The 15,533-nt window shown below is 35.4% G+C and overlaps 2 protein-coding genes across 4 annotated transcripts in view; one reads left to right on the top strand and one right to left on the bottom strand.

Annotated features, from left to right (window-relative positions):
* Positions 1-6,251, bottom strand: part of LOC115234165 (sperm-associated antigen 1) — a 6,522-nt gene extending 271 nt beyond the window's left edge. The window contains exons 1-10 of the mRNA XM_029804963.1: positions 6,165-6,251; positions 5,204-5,602; positions 3,944-4,220; positions 3,290-3,506; positions 2,886-3,047; positions 2,463-2,590; positions 2,154-2,257; positions 1,360-2,031; positions 309-567; positions 70-193 (exon numbers count right to left, since the gene is read on the bottom strand). Coding sequence (XP_029660823.1) covers positions 70-193; positions 309-567; positions 1,360-2,031; positions 2,154-2,257; positions 2,463-2,590; positions 2,886-3,047; positions 3,290-3,506; positions 3,944-4,220; positions 5,204-5,361 — 2,101 coding nt within the window. The 5' untranslated portion in view covers positions 5,362-5,602; positions 6,165-6,251. The remainder of the gene's footprint in view (positions 1-69; positions 194-308; positions 568-1,359; positions 2,032-2,153; positions 2,258-2,462; positions 2,591-2,885; positions 3,048-3,289; positions 3,507-3,943; positions 4,221-5,203; positions 5,603-6,164) is intronic.
* Positions 6,224-15,533, top strand: part of LOC115234183 (ras-related and estrogen-regulated growth inhibitor-like) — a 39,918-nt gene continuing 30,608 nt past the window's right edge. The window contains exons 1-2 of one of the 3 annotated variants that reach the window (XM_029804987.1): positions 6,224-6,890; positions 10,834-11,056. In XM_029804987.1, coding sequence (XP_029660847.1) covers positions 10,996-11,056 — 61 coding nt within the window. In that variant the 5' untranslated portion in view covers positions 6,224-6,890; positions 10,834-10,995. Of the gene's footprint in view, positions 6,891-9,390; positions 11,057-15,533 lie in introns of all 3 variants that reach the window. The other 2 variants (XM_029804986.1, XM_029804985.1) reach the window with 2 other exon arrangements.

Here is a 15,533-nt window from a genome sequence, read left to right as displayed (position 1 = left end):
ATTAATTGATATTAATTAATTAATATCTATATTTAATATCTATAATTAATATCACTTTATAAAACTTACTTTTATTCATGTCTTCGTGTGCTATACACCTCAAAAGTTTCGCGTGTAATTTCAAATTAGCATTGTCCTTCAGAGATTGCCACAGACGTAAAAATTCGTAAGGTGATTCGACATTTTCCAATTTCTGAAAAATTATATAAAGTACATAAATTATATAAAAAAATTATATATATATATTTATTTATTTATTTCTCATTCCTTTTTAATTATACAATATTTTCTGAGATCTTAAATCATACCTGAAGTTCGATTTCCAATTTTTCGTTTTCTTTTTGATATTCATTAGACATAATTTTATTTGACGTTACACTCGTTTTAATCTTGCTTTCGTTTTCAGGAGAAATAATTTTGTTATTCTTATCTAAATCTGATTTTTTTATTGGCGTGTCTTCTTTTGGCTTCGCTTTTTTCTTCATTTCTATTCTTATTTCGCTAGAATCGATATTTTTTCTCGGTTTCTCACATTCGTTAACTATCTGAATTTTATTCGGCATTAAACTCGTCTTAATTCTGTTCTCGTATTTTTCGTTATTTTGAAAAATTGCTTTTAAAGTTAATATATAATATTAAAATTAATGTATAAAGAATATTTTTAAATAATTTTAAAAAATAACTACTTATTCAAGATTCTTATATATATTCTTATATATTCTTATATATTCGATTATACTAACGTGGTCTTCAAGTAACATAAATCTGACGTAATTGTGAGACTTTGGATGAATCATCTTTTTCCAGAAAACGTAATATATTTTCTAGAGCTGTAAAATAAATAGATTTATATTTAAATTTATGAATTAAATAGATTTTGAATCAATTAGAGATTTTTGCAAAAATATATATTTTATTTCATGCATGATTTAAAATAGAGACTATATACATATGTTACCTTTGTTCTTTTCACGTTACCTTTTTTATCCTTGGAATCCATAAACATGCAAATGATGGAAAATCTATTTAATCGACTTAAAGAATACAGTAGATGCGTGAGTAGCTCTGTGTCTTCTGGGGTACAGAATTGTTGCTCACAGCAACGCAACATGAGACTGAGCATTGTTGCATCCAATTTATTGCCTATAACTGTGAATTGAATATTTTTATGATATATTAAATAATTATTTATAACAGTATAATAAAGTCTAGATAAAATCTTGGCATCCTATTTTTAATAAATTACATAACATGTCAAGATATTCATACAGATATTATAATGAATAGAAATTAAATTAGAACAACTATTAACAAAGATAAAAAAATAGCAAATCCTTAAATTTTAAAAACAAATAATATCTCGTCTTAATTCTGTTCTCTTTTCCAAGAGAGATTAATCCTTTGTTTTTACTCAGACACGATTTCTTTGTCGATATATTTTTCTTTTCAATCGGACTCGTTTTCTTCTTCGTTTCCACCTTCGTATCGTCAGGATCGATAATTTTCCTCGGTACCTCGCTTCCTTCGTCGCTCGGAAGTTCTTCAATGATAACAGTGGAGGGTTTCATTTTCCGAGGTGACGTCACGCACGAAAAAATGGACTTTTCCAATCTACCTTGTAGGCCACGTTGTCCGGGAAATGACTCGCGTGAAATCGTAAACATATCGTCACTCTTGATAGCGTCAAGATACGATTTCGTCGTTTTATTTCTGCCGCCGAAATCCTTTGCAACAGGTGATAATTTATTGCCGCGCCAAGAGTCGCGTGTTGTTTTCCCGCTGCTTTTATTTGCCGCAGCATCCGCCGTTGCAGCTTTGTTACTCTCGGCTTCCACGCAGTAACTCGCTTTTAAGTGCGGCTTCGTCGCAACACTTTGCGACGAGCCTGGCGCTCTGTCGCAATAACATATATCGTTGTTAACACGCTGTTTCGGACACTTGATGCCGTTCGTTTCCACAGTTCTCTTCGACTTCATTCCTCGCTTGGCCTTGTCTTCGTCGCCGCTGATATTTTCTTCTTCGATGTTCATCCTGCGGAAATGTAGTAGAAAAATTAACGACAGTAATATAATATCTCTCGACTTTGAAGTCGAGAGTTATTATTCTAAATTCGCTCAGCGCAAGCTGTTGGATGTAAAAAATTAAATCCCTACCTTATTTTTTTCGATTCGCATGGTTTTCTCAGCTTGTTCACGCTAGATATCGCCGTTTTGTTAGTTGGCTCCAATTTTAAAACAGCTTCGTAATCTGCCAGAGCCTGTATATGAAATTATATATCAGCTATTTATATAAAATTACGAAACGCATTAGTTATAACGAATACGAATGCAAATTTCGATTAAAGTTTCTCTTCAGCTCTTTGGAGAACCTTGTATTTATCGTGCCGTAAAATTTGTATTTCTCGACATTAAATATTACGAATTATAAATTAATATGAACGTTTACGCGTGTAATTTTTATACCTCGTACGCCTTTTCGAGATGCTCCAAGGATAATGCTCGACGAAGTAGCGCTTTGACATTTTTGTAATCCATGGTAAGCACCGTGTTGCAGTCGTTAAGCGCCTTCTCATAACGTTGCAACTTTATAACTGAATGCAATATAAATTCAATGATCTTATTATATAATACAAAGTTAGGTAAATATTTTAAAGGACTATTAAAACTACGAGAAATATCCTATTTCTAGTATATATAAAACATTATTTTCTTTTAATTTAATTTTTTTATTATCTAATAATTTAGGAAATATTTAATTTAGGAAATATTACATAGTTTTTTTATTCAAAAATATTTAAAAGATACAAGAAAAATATATGGGCAATGTCCTTTTATCGTGTAATTATTAATGTATAAGTAATTATTAATTTAGTGAAATTGACTTACATGTCATGGCGCGATTGTTGTAAGCATTTAGATTCGATTCTATTTCAATGCTAGCGTTGTAATGCCGAAGGGCTTCCTCGTAATCAGCTGCTCTGAAGGCTTCGTTTCCCTTTTCTCTCTCTTGCTCCGCCATTACGTTTATTTCCGTGCTGGTTAATGAAACTATCAATACATTAAAAGATTTAATACAAGATTTAATTCTATCAAAATTAATAAAGGGATTTAATTTTATCAAAATTAATAAAGGGATTTAATTTTATCAAAATTAATAAAGGGATTTAATTCTATCAAGTTTAATTAGAGAAACGAGATTATCTGGAACACCCTGTAGATTCGATGATTCTACTAGATAGTTTTTCGTTCTTTTAATAATCGTCGTGATGTAACAAAAATTGCAAACTTACGTTTATCGACGGTCGCTTTATGTGCCATCTTATTCATTTTATTCAGCTCCTTTTGCCGTTTTTGGATTCTCTTCATTTCGGTCTGTCGCTGCTCGTCCTGCAAGTCTATCCTGTTTATTTCCGTGTCGACGTCGTATTTATCCCAAGCCGTATAATCACACGAGGATATTCGTTTGGGCTTATCGCGCTTTTTCTCGTTGCTCCTCGTCTTTTTATTCTGTAAATGCGTAAACGCATGAATTACATAAACTTCGATTTATATTATTTACTTACAATTTTCCATAAATTATTTAGATATTTACATTTAGTTTTGTACCAATTAATAAACATTTGAGATTTGACCAACATGTTAAGAATAAATAAACAAATAAATAAATTAATTAATTAGAAATAAAATATAAATTATTTAATAAATTATATTATAAATATAAATATAAATTATAATAAAATATTTACTTACAATTTTCCATAAACTATTTAGATATTTACATTTAATTTTGTACCAATTAATAAACATTTGAGATTTGACTAATATGTTAAGAATAAAAATATAAATATAAAGCAATTTTGAAAAGGAAGACAATATTTCAGTAAGATATATTTTTATAGTTTATTATATACAATATAACTACATATTATAATATAATAACGTACTTTGGCAATATCCATTTTAATCTCTCGAATGTCCGGTTGTGCGGAGGGATCGTTGGCAAGGACGGCTTTTCCTTTGTTCAAGTCCTTCTCGCGAGATTGCATCTCGCACGTCCAATTGCTGATGTCGTCGTCGATTTCCTGCCGTTCGTCCGCATTCAACATATTTCGCCTCAAAACTGGCTCCGCTTTCCTCAAAATAACGCTTGTCGGTTTAATGCTAATGAGACGTTTCTCCGCGTGCTTTATCAAATCTGGATATACTCCTTCTTCGCCAGAACTGGTATCGAACCGCGCGCACATGGAGATGTTTATGACAAATCGTTAATAAACGCGTGCCGGAAAATAACGGGTTTAATGGCGTTTTAAGCAAGATTGCAGATCTCGTAAAGATTAAAAATTATCAATATACGCTGTATCTATCATAATGTATACCGAGGACTAGCCGAGAGATACTGCAAAATGGCAAGTTTCAAGATAAAAGTAATAATATTTCGACAAAATTTCGAGAGATCAATGTTTTGAATCTGATTAATGGACGTAAAAGAATTTTTGACATCGGAATATTATTATTAGTATTAATATTGTATGTGTCGTAGCCAGATTACATAATCTGTCGTTTTATAAAATGTCTAGGCATTTTAAGTGCGGCCACATTCTCAAATCATGATTGAAAATGAAATATTTTACAATCTGGTTAAGAATTTTAGTTTTTTTATGACAAGCAACGATTTGTACATCGTTTTAGATTCTGGTTGGTTCATTTCATGAACTGTCATTGTAGAACAGCCATTTATAGAAAATTAATAATTATGTTATAATATTAATAGATAATTATATGTATTTTTAAATGAGAAAAGCTAGTATGAACACTTGTTTTACTTATTATTTATTGTATTTATGAATACTTGTTGTATTTATTACAATTAAAGTTTTATAAAAGTAACATACATAAATAAAATTCTCGAAAATAATGTTTGAAAACAAATAATAAAAAGAAATATAAGCGTGAAAAAAATAAAAAACATTTATTATGACTATTTTATCAAATATAATATAAAATAAGGTCGGTAAAAACGTTTTATAAAAGCGTTTTATAAAAAGGCAGCGTTCTATAAAAAAACTAAAATTCTTAGCCAGATAGTAAAATATTTCATTTTCAACCATGATTTAAAAATGTGGCCGCATTTTATAAAATGCCTAGACGTTTTATAAAACAATGGATTATGTAATCTGGCTACATAAGGATTTCAAAAGACTCACCGCAATATGAGAACAATTCGCTCCAGTGTTTTTCCATCGGTGCATCGCGATATGAATTCGTACGAGAGATTCTCGACCGGTATGTTGTACCTCTCCAACAGAGTTTTCTTCTCGGATTTCTGCGCCACGCTAATTATATCTACCTCCTCGTTGCCCATGATAACGAATGCGGGGAACGAACCGAAGATTACACGGCAAATCCGTGTGTGCAGTTTACCTTCGTCGCTCTATGCGTTCGGCGGAGACAACAGTTGAGAGTTGAGTAGCAATCGAACCGGATTTGTTGCATCTCTGAAGGCGGATGCCAATCACGTTCAATTACTATTCCTACGGTTGTCTCTCCTGGATCTGCGGCCTTTGATTCGTCAGGTTGCCACGGATACGCGAGTTGTTGATTTTCTACACACGGAGTCATACTTGTAACACTTTCCTTCAAAACGATCGATGATATTTTAAATATAACTTGTCCGTTAAATTTTTACAGAGAAGAAGAACGGAATGACATATCGTTGAAAATATAATTATTAAAATATTAAATAAATAAATTTATTAATTGGCCTACTTTATTATTAGTCAATCCTCTAGTTCATAAAATAAGAATATTATTTATTTCAAACAAAAAAGCAGAAATCAAATTATTCGTATTCCCTGAATATAACACACTTTCTTAAGAAAATAAAGGGAGAGAGAGAGAGAATTAGAATTAAAACTATAATTGTCTTTCTTCAAAAATTATATATATCCTGTTCGCTCTATATTTCCGCGAAGGGAAGCCGTATTGCAAATAATTCGACGTCTTTATAAACATAATATATACTTGAGGGAAATAAATTCGCACTTCCACCTTCGCCGCATCTCGCAGACCGTACGCGAGAGTGTAATATATGCATCTTTCTCTTTCTCCCCTTCCGAGAGCCTCTCTCCTCTTTCCTCACGTGAACACGCGCTCGTGCACGCTTACCTGTTAACACGGCAGTCGGCTTGTAGCGAGTCGCAACGCGAACGCGCAACAGTACGCGGCGTACGAAAGAAGCGTGCAGTCGTCGTCGTCATCCTCGTCCTCCTCGTCGTCGTCGTCGTCGCCGCCGCTGCCGGTCCAGAGAGCGAGCGCAGCCAAGTGCATATTAGACGAGGCGGTCGCGAGCGCCGCGCATTCGCCGGCGAGCGCTCGATGAGAGTGGTAAGCGGTCGCTTATTTTACTCTCTCTCTCTCTCCCTCTCTCTTTCTCTGTCTTTCGCGCGCGACCCGAGTGCAAGTTGAGTACACACGCTCCGCGCGGTACGAAATTCACCGTGAAAACGTCAACGTCTCCTGTGATTTCTCTGAAAATAATACCTTACCTGTGTGTGTATATGGGATTTCGCAATTCTACTTATCTTCCATCTGTGTGCTCGTCGTCGAGCTGTAGAGTGCGAACTTCGATCGACAAGTTGTGAAGGTGTCGAGTGTCGGGACATCGAGATGTGATCCTGAAATTGTAATCGTGAAGTAGTGCTCGAGAGAGAGAGAGAGAGAGCGTTTTGGAGAGTACTCGGATTTCAGTGCTTCAAATTTTCAAACATTTACTTCACGTGCTATGGCAACTGAATTACGATCGACGAGTTGTAACAGATTTTTGTTTATCAAACTACGACTGTCAGATTTCAATCATAATTGTGCAAGTGTCGATAATCGTTGATACATCAGGTAATTATTCTAAAATATTCGCCAAGAGATTTCAATTCGCCATAATTAAGGATTAAAGATTGTCAATCGCGCCCTTTGAAGTCGATTACGAAAGTTAATTCCTTTATTAATGCGTGCGCGATTTAATTAATCTAATGTACCGGCGTGCGTGAAGTGTCTTGGCGAATGCTCGACAAGTAAAAATGAATTATTTGATCCAAGAATTGTGTCGGCCTTCCTCGATGCGGTTAATGCAATTTTTACGATTGTTGCTAATCGACAGAATTAATTTATGCTAAAGCTCCGGACACGTTAATTAAAATCGCATGCATATAAATGCGAGATAGAGATTTCGGTACGGATAAAACGAAATTATCGATCGATTCTTCCAACGTTGATTAATTCTCACCGCACTTTTAATTGATTCTCTGTCTTTGTCTAGATTATTAATATTCGCTGTAATATACACACTGATAGACATTTTAGTTGATTACCGCTGATCGATATCAGTAGAATCTCTGAATTAATTGGTGGGGAATCTTTGAAAATGACGCATCGCGATTATATTCGACGGAGAAAATCAATTTCGTTGAATAAACAACCGGTACATCTGCGTGTCATCTAATATTTAGACGTCGTGGAGTGGCTACATGAGGAAACTGATACGCGGTTTCCGATTGCGCTCTTCTATCCCGAGTAACGAGTCAATTTCCACTTGCATAGTTGACGAGTAGAAACATCCGCGATATATATGACAAAATTTAAATAAGGATGAGATCCAAAATAATATATCAATATTCGATTAAAGTGATAGTAAAATATTTGACTGTGAATATATGACGTGAAATTTTATTCTTTTAGAAAATATCATTTTGTTCGATAATAAATATAATTTTATTTTATTTGACATTATTTGATTTGATTTAAAGTGACTCAATCTGATTTAGTTTATTTCAAGAATGAAATGCGAAACGAGATAATTTTATATAAAAAGAACTTTGCATGAATGTTGAAAATAGAGTAGAATTTTATACGGTGAAATGTGTATTTGACATTTATTTTGCAATCGAGCATTCTTAATGCAGTCATTAATAACTTTATATTTGTTGTTTTTATGAAAACGCTGAATCGCGATTTTTTCACGAATACGCTATCGCAATAAATATTGATATCGCTGAAACGTGTTATAATCACGTTTCGGTGAATTATGCTTACATTTACCGGATTTCTGAATGAAAAAAAAAAAATACGTAAGGTTTTTTTGTGTGTCTTTTTTACTCTCTTAGTTTTTTTTTTGAATTGCTTAATATAAAGTTATAATTCCTCATAAGTCACACATATAATGAATTTAAGTGCGAATTTATTATTTAATTTTACGATTTACGATTTGCCCGATTTGTATTTAATTTAATTCGACACGTGTCACAATTTTAAGATCGCGCTTTGTTGTTCAACATAGTGACAGAATTTCGCGATAAGCCCACTTTACACAAATCTCACGTGAATAACAACGTCGTGGTGCGCCTTGAAAGATAAGGAGATTTAATACGTGATACGGACAACGTTATCTAATCTAGGGTATTATTTAAAGCGTAGCAGAGAGGCGCGAGAATGAGAAGTAAACGACAAGATTTCCGACGAAGAGAGATTCAAGTATTTTTCGCGCACATTTTTTTTTTTTATCATCCCGCGTATAAATTATTTCTCCGTTAATTTTCATGCCTCCTTCATTACGTTAAATGTTTCTTCTCATTACGTCAATCATTTCCCCGCTATATTAATTGCTTTTCTCTCAATTACTTTCCCGTTACGCTATTTGCTTGTTGTCACATTAATTTCTACTCAAACTCTCAACTTTAATCAAACATGTGTGACATTATCAATGAAAAATATTGCAATTACAAGATTATAAGATCATTATTTGCGCAAATTTTCTTAATTATCAGATATAATATATATATCAGCGAAGAGAAAATTTATAATTAATTGATTATAAATCTATTAATTATAATAAATAATTATAATTATAATAAATAATTATAATTATAATAAATTTATTAATAATAAAAATATTAATCAAAATAAATACTCCGGTGAATCTTGCGGTGACAAACAATACTCGCGCTCCGAGATGATTCAATCTTTTCTTTAATTAAACTCACCGTCTCGAAGCGTTAAAATTAGCCCGCTACGTCTGCGTAAAAACGAAAATACGAAAAAAAAACTAAGGCCCGCACGTCGCCGCGGGGGATGAACGTGCATCCTACTTTTCTCGCGGTCGTCGTTTGCAATTCTCGCTCGCTCGCTCGCTCGCTCGCTCGCTCGCTCGCGAGAACACGCGTGCGAGATCCGGGCGCGTGTGCGTACGCGCGCTCGCGCGTGTCGTGCCTGTCTTTTTTTCGTAATCGCCGACGTGTCGGCGGCGCCAAGCTAGAAGACGCGGAGGAAGGCCGACGACCCGTTATAAATGGAACCAGAGAGACGGCATTTCTCGAATCGCTGCTTGTGTTGTTATTCGCAGCGTAGCGTCGGGACGAGCAGCGGGCACGTTCGAAAGCGTTTTCTTGCGCTTTCGAGGTGCGAACGAGGGGGATCCAGCTCTGTAATTCCGAGTTCGCGAGCGCGTGCCGTCAGGTTCGATGTACGGAATAAGCGGAGCAGTGGAATAAGGAAACGATGGAATTTACGAAGAAAAAATCGAAGAGAGAAGAAGTGCACGCTTTAAATCCTCTTGTAATGAACTTGCGACTGACGCTCGATTAATGTTTAAAGCAGTGAAATATATCGTCACTCGCTCAGAGAAACTTGACAGTTGCAAATCAGTCTGAAATCCTCGGCTTCCACTTGTAAAAATAAATACCTCGAGTAGCGGTGTTAGTCTTTCGGAAATACTGCGCGAAAGAGCTCAAGTATAATCGACCAGTTAATGTTATCGTTAAATAGTCGGAAAACAGAGCCGAGCACAAAGATTTTCTGTAACTAAAGTTCGCCGAGAGTCTCGTTCGTAGAAGGAAAAAGAAGGAGAGAGAAATGAACTGCGTCACGCTCGTCATCTTCAAAATACCAGGGAATCGTGATAAGATAGCGACGGTCGTTCGTCGTTAATAAACAGTCGTCGAGACTCGAGGAGACAGGTTGCGATCTCTAGACGAGGGACCACGTGTGGTGGGCGATTGCGACAATTGGCTGCCGTTTCTGTCTCGATCAAACTCGAATCGAAGCCGCGAGCTCTCGACTTGAATCACGGAGTGTTTCGCAAGAATCAACGTCGCACACGACCGGAAAAGGGATTGTGTTACTCAATGAGCGTTTTATAGCGTCATTAAGGATCACGTGCGAGGAAGAATCGCGCTCGAACGTGCCAGGCGGATTCGCGTAATCGCAGTTACGTTCGTTCACCAATTAGAAAACGACGCGAGAGCTATTGGCTGTCTATTCATCAACCGCCACGATTTCTTCCTAGTCGGGGATTAACGGGGAAGGTTCCAATTACCGTTGCCATTAATAGTTCCGTATCTAACCGTCGACGACTTCTTCGAATGATTAATTGATAACTGCAATTAAATACCTAGTCGAAGTGAAGAACGAGAGTAGCCTTAAACATCTTTACTTATCGAGCAAAGACTGATATCTTCTCCACTTATATTTTTTATAACTTCTTTTGTTTATCGCCCACATCGTTAACAGAAGATTCCAAGTTGACGCCGCGTTCAAGACATTTTAAATAATTTCATCTTTGTGGAATTAATCAACGTCCGAGTCGATAATTGATCGATGCGACAATTAAATATCGAAATAAGAAAAGGTCATATATCGGTCGTTTTATTAAGGATGGAATTTAATGGAGCGTTCCGGAAAATAATTAGCGATTGATGATTCCCGTAACTATCGTAATCGTCGCGGAATCGAACAGTGATGACTCAAGCTGATGATTGACCAATCGATATAATAATTAATTCCGCAGCAAGTGTCGTCGAAATAGTCGCGAGTGCGATTGAATAAGTGTCCTGACGAGGACCTGAATGTGAGTGCAGCGGAGGATAAAGTGCAAAGTGATGTAATTGGTGCATCCGTCGCGGAGGCCATGTGTGATGCCAGTCCGAATGACACTTAATCCACGCAGCTGATGACAAACGTAAACAGGATCAAGGTGGTCGTCCTCGGCGGCCCCAGAGTCGGCAAGTCAGGTGAATCTCCCTACATTTTTATCTCATTTCGTTTCTGCTGAAAAAATAATCCCTCATTTATTTTTATCGATTTTAAACTGTTAGCGTGTTCCCTATTTTTCGAGTTTTAATAATAAAATTATGATTGCATTAACCAAATTAATTTTAAAGTTTAGCGCGTTTATTTCATGCGGAATTAAAACGGATCGCAAGATATAAGTTTATGAAAGCGATATTGATTTCTTGCGGAAATATGTTTTCGCGTCGAAACCAATATTAATTCGCGCGCTCGCTGACGAATAATAAATAATTCGCCCGGCGAGAAAAGAAAGAGCAGGTCGATTATGGCGCAACATCGTGAAATATTGAATCACGTCGGAAGGACGTTCATTATCGTGGACGATACTAATATCGCGTCGCCGTACAGCGTGTAATTTCTGCGCGTTGTCTAATAGTGCACCGACGCAACGCATTGAATGAAAGTGCCGTTAAGATGGATACGCATAGTCCGCGGAATAATACGTTGCATTAGTTAACCCGACAGTCGCGCGACGCATACAAAGCGAGCAAACGAACGGCGATAAGGCGGTTCGCCGACCTCGAATATAAATCCTATTAATAACCGCTAGGACTGGCCACCTTAATAAAGAAGAAGCGCATTCTCCATTTTATTTTATTCTCTCTCTCTCTCTCATCTCTAATTTTCTCCTCTTTCGGTTTTCTCTTTACAATTTTGCATCTTTCAATTGTAATTGTTCCTCGAAGTTGCATTCTCCCATTGTTGTGCATTCTCAGACAGTTGGATCTTTTTGATAATCTTGATTATATCTTTTTAAGATTGTTGTTAGAGATTCAGTAATGTTCCCTAGATTCTGAAATTTTTCAGTCATTTTCACATCTTCGAATGTGTAATCAATAATGTAAAAAAAAAAAAACGTTTTTTTTCTAATAGCAATAAATTGTTGAAAAAAATGTTTTCTTTCATTGAAAAAAAACAAATTTTGTTTTTTTCTTAAATTGTTTTTTTAAGCATAATATTATTTTTCTTTACATTTTTTTTGTTAACATAACAAAAAAAATTAAATTTCTTATATTTTATATATATATATATTTTTTTTTTTGGAAGTAATTTTAATGAGATTAATAAGACTTCTATGGGAAATTACATCAAACTCGATATGATTTGGATAATTTTCAATTATAGATGCATAACAAAAATTTTTTATAATTAAAAATAATAATTACATAATTATATAGCCAATTGGAATGCGAGCTACATTTAAAATAATAATGGCTAACTCAAATCTATCATCTAAATCTAAAAAGTTAAAAATAATGACGAATCAATTTGCAATCAAAATATAAAAATATTAAATATCTGAAAAAAAAAACAAAATTTTGAAAAAGGACGAGGTTTTTTTTCATAAAAAGACTGTTTTTTATGGAAAAAAACACATTTTATTTTTTTCTATTTATAGAAAATAGGTATAATATCTCTAGATATAATATTGCGAATTTTAATAACCTGTGTTTTGCAGCATCACCTTCGTAATTCAAATCTATCATCTAAAAAGTTAAAAATAATGAAAAATCAATTTGCAATAATCAAAATATAAAGATATTAAATATCTGAAAAAAAAACAAAATTTTGAAAAAAACGAGGCTTGTTCTTTTTCATAAAGAAAATTATTTTTTATGAAAAAAAAAAAATTTTGTTTTTTAAATTAGGACATAATTTGTTAATATTGTATATTCAAACGCAATTTGCTTCTGTATCCGAACGTTATATTGCCAGGCTGGAACGTGATCGCTGCAAAACACGCGACAATGTCCCACTTTTTGCGACGAAGACGGCGCATTCTCACGCGGCGGATGCGAGGGGGGGGGGGCGGCTATCTCGACGGGAGGGAATCCTTAAAAGTCCTTCGTGGGACCCCGCTGGGTATAATAAGGACCTCCGTGAACGCGCGTTATCGGATATCGCCCCGCGTGAATGGGGGAGGGGGGTTGCGTCGCGCCACGAAAAATCCCGCACGGTTGCAGCAGCATGTTGCGCGAGATCTCGACATCCGATACATCCGTCCTGTTACTCGTGGTGTTCGATCCTGGATTCCGAGTTTACGCGGTAACATACTCCCTCCGTTATCGCGCCTTTGTCTGATATATACACGGTGATCCGTCGATGAAAGAACGTCGCGTTAAGCGAAGTAATTTGAGCTTGACTAAGAAGCAAAGGAAAAGCCTCTCTGGAGAACTATTTGATAATTCGAATTTTATTTTTTACGATACTAAAACTCGATTTAATCGAACTAATTTAACTGAATTACAAAAATTAACTGAGTTACAAAAATACGTGTAGTATTTAAATTACATACTCTTTCGAACTTGAAATATTTTTAACACAAGGAGTCGAGATTCTTCGCGCCTTAAAAATAACTAATGGTAAAGAATCGTAAAAAGAATCGTGGTCTCTTGCGAGAAACGCGAGATTGTTAGCCATAGCCATTTATCTGCGTTAACGCTTATTGAGGAGACAATTGGAGGTCCGCTACCAAGAGCCGAGACGTGTTCATAAATTCATTTGGTCTGAACGACTTGCCGTGTCACAAGAAAAGCGGACAGACGAAAAAAGAATAGTATCTCGTAGAAGCTGCACTTTAACGGGTTCCTTCTCTGTACGATCAATCAGACTTTTATTACCATTTTAACGTTTCAATGTTATAATTTTAGAGAGATATAAAAAATTTTACATTACAATCAAATTAAAATTTAGTCTCGTCTTTTAAATTATATTTCGTTATCTCTTTGTTTCGAAATAAATGTTTTTTTGCTAATAATTTTTTTCCTTATAATAGATAAAAAGTATATTTTTTTGTAACGAAAAATTAAAACTGCTTGAAATAATTGCTTCTGTAACGACTGAAAAGATTAAATACAGAAATTCCATTGTAGTATAAAACTTAATTACTTGATAATTTTGATAAATTAAGATGTAAGTGATTATAAAAGTTGTTTCAATAAAAGATAGTGTTATCTTTGGAATAGAAAGAAAATTTCCACGAGACAAGAGGATGCGGTTGGTTGATTGCATCCTGACCTTTTTTTTATCCTCTATTTTCTCTCTCTCCCTCTCTTTCTCTTCCTCTTTATTCCCCTTCTTATCCACGACGATCGTGGTCGTAATTACTATTTTCTTACGTTCACCAAGCGGCTTATCCTCCAACGATCTATCTATAGAATCCCGCGTTGGCAACCATCGCACGTCGGCGAATGGCACCGCGAATGACTGCGTTTTGCTCGTACCGTTGAATCTTCCACATTACACACAATTCTCCGCAGGTGACTTAATCGGCTTCCTTCTTCTTATTCTTCTTTTTCATTCTCTTCTTCTTCCTGCTCATTCTCCCCTTCGCGCGTTTTTTTTTTCTTCCTCGTTTTATACGTGACTACTTACGTAATCGATCGAAGAATTCCTTTCTCCTTTGAAGATTGATTGATATGTATTAATTGGAATTTTGCCATATGACTTTTTCGATTTTTTTTTTTTTGGGGTGAAACTACATAAAAGTTAACACACCTCCAATTTTATCGCTACTTAAATATTGTAGGGGAGATTCTTCTGAGTAATTCCCCGCAAGAAATAAATGGGGGACAGCATTGGTTTAGGAGATATAATAAATTAAAGTTTAACAATTTTAATGCTTTTCTCAAGCATTATAAAATAATATTAGTGAAATTGTAAAAAGTAAAGTTTGTGTACGTTGTATTTGTTGTAGAGCAGACGTGGAAAAAGTGTTTGTTTACATTTACGAGATAGATACACGATCATGGATATTTTGTCAACAATGTGTTTCACCTATTTCTCGCAGTTCGTTAACAGCTTTCAACGTGTAACTACACGAATTTGTGTGAGTCTTGTCTTGAAAAATATTATTTATTGAATGAGAGGGGCCCCGCCCCTCCATCAGCATCGATATCTTACGCTCTGCGCGAACCCTCCATTATTCTTATTCTTTATAAATACGATGGACCCCCGATATATTGTCACATTCGTCCGAGAGCCTTACGAAGATAAGAACTTTATAAACGTCCTGTATCTGGCACGAGTGTCGGGTTTCTCTCGCGTTTGGGCTTTGGTGAGACGGGGAACGTGCTTTCATTAGACTCGGACGCTTGGCACAGATCACTGTTGGGACCATTAGGCATTACGAGCAACATTCTCGTGTCCACATCAATTATTCCGGTTCGCGCGGCGTGTATAGGATTACGCGTGACGTCGCCTCGGTTTGATGACAGTCATCTTTAAGGGAGAATGGGTCTTCTGCATGGTACACTCGATTACGTGGGTCTTTCTGCGTGGTACTAATGATTCACGATGTCTTTGCATGGACCGTTGAAAATTTAACCCGTCAGAAGATTCGTATTTCTAACTGCATAATTAATTAAAAATACAGCTAATTACGATAGCGTGCGAGTTGAGTTGTCATTGCAGGAAAAG

This window comes from Formica exsecta, unplaced genomic scaffold (genome assembly GCF_003651465.1).
Source record: "Formica exsecta isolate Colony F162 unplaced genomic scaffold, ASM365146v1 scaffold196, whole genome shotgun sequence".
Lineage (NCBI taxonomy): Eukaryota > Metazoa > Arthropoda > Insecta > Hymenoptera > Formicidae > Formica > Formica exsecta.
The sequence above is the reverse complement of the archived record's forward strand: the minus strand, read 5'-3'. Positions and strand labels throughout refer to the sequence as shown.